General features: G+C 33.7%; 1 protein-coding gene across 2 annotated transcripts; it reads right to left on the bottom strand.

The window, feature by feature from the left end:
• Window positions 1-2,895: 2,895 nt before the first annotated feature.
• On the bottom strand, window positions 2,896-6,034 carry LOC143605995 (uncharacterized). Of its 2 annotated transcripts, XM_077081916.1 has the most exons (5): window positions 5,852-6,034; window positions 5,305-5,577; window positions 4,982-5,218; window positions 4,560-4,777; window positions 2,896-3,449 (listed from the first exon to the last, which is right to left on the bottom strand). In XM_077081916.1, exons 2-5 carry the CDS (start codon window positions 5,557-5,559, stop codon window positions 3,179-3,181), a joined length of 981 nt encoding a protein of 326 aa, XP_076938031.1. In that variant the 5' UTR covers window positions 5,560-5,577; window positions 5,852-6,034; the 3' UTR covers window positions 2,896-3,178. The 2 variants fall into 2 exon arrangements, with proteins under 2 accessions (XP_076938031.1, XP_076938030.1); XM_077081915.1 differs by having other exon boundaries at window positions 5,305-6,034.
• Between the last annotated feature and the right edge of the window lie 267 nt (window positions 6,035-6,301).

Genomic DNA, 6,301 nt, shown 5'->3' with positions numbered 1-6,301 from the left:
AATTAAAATAAAAAAAACTATTATATCACACGCTTTGTACGCTTTAAATACCTGTTAGAAATCTTGGAAATATATTTATGTAATAATAGCCTACATTCAAGTTAATTAAAATAAAAAAAACTAGTATATCTTACTAGATACACTACAAATCAACTGAACTACAATAAATTACTGTCTCAACTATCAAAAATTTAATTTTAGGTCTATTTTGTTATTCACTCACACTAACATCTATTTTAAAGTTAAATATAAAAAATCAACATCAACTACGCTACAAATACGCAAAACAAAATATAATAATAACATTTACAGTTAATAATAACATTTACAATAATAACATTCACATAATATATTAATATCAAAATATAATAACATTTACAATAATAACATTTACATTAATATAGAAAACCAAATTACATAAAACTAACTCCTAGCATCTGATTCCATATCGGAATCTACATCCGATTCTGGAGTCCTGCCATCAGATTCTGTATCCGAATCTACATCCGGATTCTCTTCTAGAGTATGAGAGGGCATGATCCTCTCGTACATGCCATCCGAGGTGTAGGTGGGGTCCTTAAGCCTATGGAGGCGAAGGTTCACCTGAGTATGGAATGCCCCATAAACGGACACCGCCTTGAAGTGCTCCAAGTCGTTCAACTCGATGTACGCCACCTCGATTCCCGACACTACCATTTCAATGCTGAAATAATCAGCAGTCGTGTACCCAAGCCACCTAACCATTCGGTTAAGTTGTTGGTACGTGAAGGTGTGAGGGTGGACATAGTCCAAAAACCTCACCCTTTGATTCCTCCGGACGGCGGCGGAAAAAAAGTGGAATCGTATGGTGAAAAATGTGGGGTCGTAGTAGATGGGGCATGAGCACCCGGTGCACGTTCGAGCCATGTTGAAGCCATTATCGTAAATTATAATCGGAAGAAAGGTGGATTGTGATTGTGGATTGTGATTATGGATTGTGATTGCGATTGTGACTGGTATTTAAACACCATCGGAACCCGGCGGTACATCTCCCTGACAATTTGAAATTTGCGGCACAAGAAACTTTAAAGGCAATGATGACGTCGCCACTCGTCAAATCAACGTGTGGCCATTAATGACGTTTGGACACGCTTAAAAATATTTTAGTGTGACCATTTATCACTTATAGCCACACATAATAAGTGTATCCGTGACAATAAAAAACTTAGAAAAAATAAGACTAAGATATTCTTTGGTCACACAACCTCATATAAGTGGCCATTAATTACATTTGGACACACTTAAAAATATTTAAGTGTGACAATTTCTCACTTATATCCACACATAATAAGTGTATTCGTGACAATAAAAAACTTATAAAAATAAAAGTAAACTACTATTTGGTCACACAACCTCGTGTAAGTGGGTTAATTACATTTGGACACACTTAAAAATATTTAAGTGTGACAATTTATCACTTATAGCCACACATAATAAGTGTATCCGTGACAATAAAAAACTTATAAAAAACAAAACTAAGATACTCTTTAGTCGCACAACCTCGTATAAGTAGCCATTAATTACATTTGGAAACACTTAAAAATATTTAAGTGTGACCATTTATAACTTATAGCCACACATAATAAGTGTATCCGTGACAATAAAAAACTTATGAAAAATAATAGTAAACTACTCTTTGGTCACACAACCTCGTGTAAGTGGCCATATATTTTAAGCGTTTTAGCCACATAACTAATAAATACAATGGTTGTTCGTCATATTTCGCCACTTTATTAAAAATGTGGCTAGAAAATGTGACATTAGGTCACACAACGTAATATAAGTGGCTATATCTTTTACCTTTTAGACACATATCTTATCAATACAGTAGTCGTTTTGTCAAATTTGGCCACACTATTAAAACATGTGGCTAGTTAAATGTCACAGTTTGTGGCTAATGTATGTGTTTTTGGTCACATGTATCAAAGATCAAACAAACTATGACTGTAAGTCGCATTTCGCCACACGTTTTTATAATGTGGCTAGTTTTTGTCACAGTTTTTTTTCAAAGTGTGGCAAAAAGTACCTGAGTAGGTATAGAATGGTCACGTGAAGAATAATATGTGTGGCCAAAACTATTCTGGAAGGTTTTCAAACATGGTCAAAGACCTTTTAGCCACACATTTAAACCGAAGTGTGGCAAATCGCCCAGACCACATGTGTGGCCGAAGGTCGATATTCACGTAGTGAACGCGCGTTTTTCACGACCTTAGCTTTTACCGGGTCTTTCACAACATGTTAGCCTTTAACGCATCGTTCACAACATGTTTGGCCTATTAATTGTTTTTTTTAATATTACATTATTATAATTAATTTAATCCCTGTTTGGTTTTTCTTTAATAACTTGTAATATATAAACTTATTATAATTAATTTATATATTATTTTTCCTGTTATCAGAAATTTTACTTTCAAACCGAAACTAAATCTCGCCCCAATTAAGAACCTTGGAAAAGACATTTGAAGACTAATTTTTAATTCAACAAGTTGCAACCTTGAACTTTAGACTTTAGAAGCTATCATCACAAATTATTTAGTGCATGGGATAAAATTAATTATTATAAATACATTCTACTAATTTTAAACACGAATATAAAAATGGATTAATTACAAGAAAAAGGTTTTGGTTTTATCAAAATAAAAATGTTAAAAGTGGTAATGATGTTGAATGTAAATATCAGTATGGATGCCAATAGGGTTGAAGAAAAACATTTGTTTTTGATGCAATTGTGAAAATCTAATATGACAGCTGACTAGACGTGTTTGTGAGTAGATTTAATCTCGCACCAGTGATGTATATGGACTCAATACCGCTTCACCATGTAAATGTATTATTTTTCTCTCTTCACTATTTTTTTTATAAATTGTTATTTAATCACAATCACGAAATCACCAAACAATTAATCCAAAGAATTGGCGCATTTATATAACAGACAGTTTCCACAACCTTGACATAGCAAAAACATTTGTTGTTCATATGTACAGGACTAGACACATAAAATATAATAGTGATTATAGAGACCTGTACTTTAACCTGCAAAACAGTCATTCCTGTAACCTTGGTTCCTCATTTTCATGCCTGCTATTTCCTAACTATAAAGCAGTTGGACAAATATTAGATATCCTGAAATCTGCACAAACTATGGTGACTGCAGGCTTGGATGCAGGCCGAGATCCTTCGCTCTATCGAGTGGGAGTTTCTCTAGGTGTATATTACCATAATCAAAATTGAACACATTTACACCCTTCTCTTCGGTTTCAAGGGTTTTTAATGTTTTCTTGCTGTAAATTGTGAAGCATATGGTCATAACAGCTGCAATAATGAAAGAGATTGTGTTGTATATAATTTCCAGTGTACTCATTTGATGATCTCCATATTGCATATCTGCGAACGTCCTTAATAACCGCCCACTACATCAGTAAACCATAATTAAGGCAACACGGAGATGTTCAAGTATATGTGTGATGAATAAGTAAATGAAGAAAAGATGTGTAAAATGGAATAAAAAACTAGAGAAAGTTATCTGTATGATTTACTACAGGTGGTGTTTGGGAGTGCATTTTGAAAGAGCTTATGTGATTTTGAATAATAAAATGGAAATGAGATTTAATAAAATTAACTGTAAGAGAAAAAAGGTTTAGATGTTTCTTTTGTTTGACAAATTATGTATATTTTGTAAATTCAAATATATAGCCATCAATACCTGCTAACCAGTGCAAGCCGGTGTATGGCCTTCAAAGTGTTAAAAGGAAGAAACAAGCATAAGCAAGATTCAGTTATGAATTGATTATTGCGCTTATTTTTTCCGGACCCAACCTGACCCATGTACAAAACATAAAAAAAAAATGTTTTGTGTTGGTTAACGCAACCATTTTATAAAACATGTCAACCAAGCATGGCACGTTTAATAAATGACTTAACAGAAATGCCACCCATTTAATAAGTAGGATACCTTGTTAAAGCTAATATTTAGAATTTAAAAGTGGTCATTTAAAATTGTTAAAATTTAAATAGTGATATTTTATTTCTTAGTTTTCCCTATAAATATTAACCTTCATTCTTGAAATCCTTATCTCCTCTATATTTCCAAAAAACATAATTTATTTGTTGTAATTACTTATTCTCCAATACTTTCCAATTATGTATACATAAAACCAAGTTTGTTAATTAAAAATATATGACAGATAAATAAGCGAAAAAGCATTTGAAAGGACATTGATTCCAAAGAAAAAGTTGATCAGTTGAGACAGCAATTGATAATTCAATATTACTAAAGGTTTTAGTTATCTTTTCAATGAACAAATAAATTGACACAAAGCACAACCCAAACACAACGGCGAGTTTAAGTGGGTCTGACGAGTATAAACATACGAATCCGGTTTGGTTTTAAAAAATGTCTACCTACGCAAACGTATCAACTCGACAACTAGAAAAGGTTGACACTCTACATACTAATCCCTTTGATGGTGAACTCTTATTTAGTATGAAAGAAGCTAGCAAGAACTTGAAGATTGAGTTACCTATAAATATAAATGAAGGCTTCAGGAATCATCCCAACAACGGATCCCCATAGATAGGGCCAAAACATGATACTCGTGACTACTATTGCATAGTTGAAAATGGTGTACGGAAATGGTGAGATCCTAAAGAGTGCAACCATACGAAATTGGTGGAACCAGTCCCCTTCTCCAGCCATCCTAACCATTGCACCCGTCTGTGGCCATTTCTTCAACCATTTCTGCGAGTTTTATTAACAACATGATTTAAGAATGTGTCTGTTGAAAAACTATATTCTTACAATAACAATCTATTTTTTTTATAACAGAAATTAGCATTTTATATGCATCGAAAATACATCTTGGACGACTTTCAACCCATTTGATCCGTTCTAGGCAATTGCTTTTATTTGACAGATTTATAATTGATAAGAATTGTAACTCACATGAATATGATCACGAAAGAATAGACCGATGACATATGGCAACACCATTCCAATAGTGGTTCCAACCATGATTATCACAAATCCAAGACCATAACCAAACATCATCCCTGCAAGCCACATGGAAGGACCAGATGGGAGGAATAACACCGGGAAAACTGCCATAGAGCCTACGAGTATGACAGCAAGAACCGGGCGACCAAATGTTGCGGCCTCCCATTTCATCATTGGAAGTAGAAGCTACAACAAGATCAGAAAAACTCACAAAAAAATACTAGATACCAAAAAGATCAAGCTGTTAACATGAAAAGTTGTGAACAATTTACCATGTCAAAGACAAATGGAACTCCCCATTTGAGTATAAGGATAGAAACTAGAATACTAATAATGGACAATGTTACCGTCTTCAACCACCATTTCCATGGCCTGTTACACCTTTCTATTTGAGGTTGTAGGGACTCAACTTCAATCCTGTCTTCATCATCAGGTATTACCAGTCTCTCAAACTCACCGGCTTCTCTAGCAAAATGCGCAGTCTCATTATTTGCAACTCTCTTTGCAAACTCTCCTGAGGCTGGCATCTTTGCTAATTAACACACCTTAAAGGTATCACAACATATGATTTTAGATTTCCATAATATTATTAAACTGGTTATTACAAGCTCAACTCATGAATGTTAGGCATATTTTCATCAAAAATCTCGTCGATAATTAAACCGAAACATACATTAAATAAAAGATTTTTCATTCAAATAATATATTATTGCTCCAATGAATGTTGAAATCAATTATCATAATAAACACAAGAAACAAAAAAGAAGTATACAAATGAATACAATATTGATGGATGATTAGGGTTTTGATAATACATACAGTGACGTGGAAACGTGGCCTGAAGAGAAGACCGGCAACGTTTGTCGATCTCTTCCGTTTCTTTCTAGTTTTTAGGTTAGAAAGAATCGGTAATGGTCGACAATGGTGGTGGAGGAAAAAGAAGGCCATTGATCAATCTGCATTTTCCATGTCAATAATTGGTTGTTGGTTATGAGTGATGCCTATCCATGAATCTCGTGAGAGAATAAACAAATTCATTATTACTTCCATGGATATATAATGACGAGAAAGAGTGCTCGCGCGATGCAGCGGGTATTTGAACATGGATCTTGGTAATCACGTAACAGTTATGGGCGCTTATGGTTCAGCACGACGTGAAACACAACACAAATAAGTAAATAGGTCGAGTAAAGGTTAAAAATTTTAGAGAATATAGGATTTATTTTATTTTAGAGAATATTATAGAAATATGTAATGATTCATTAAGCT

The sequence above is a fragment of the Bidens hawaiensis genome, unplaced genomic scaffold (genome assembly GCF_021521415.1).
Source record: "Bidens hawaiensis isolate Kalapana, Puna unplaced genomic scaffold, B.hawaiensis_p1.1 tig00072373_1, whole genome shotgun sequence".
NCBI lineage: Eukaryota > Viridiplantae > Streptophyta > Magnoliopsida > Asterales > Asteraceae > Bidens > Bidens hawaiensis.
Note: the sequence above shows the minus strand (reverse complement) of the source record. Positions and strands in the feature narration are given on the sequence as shown.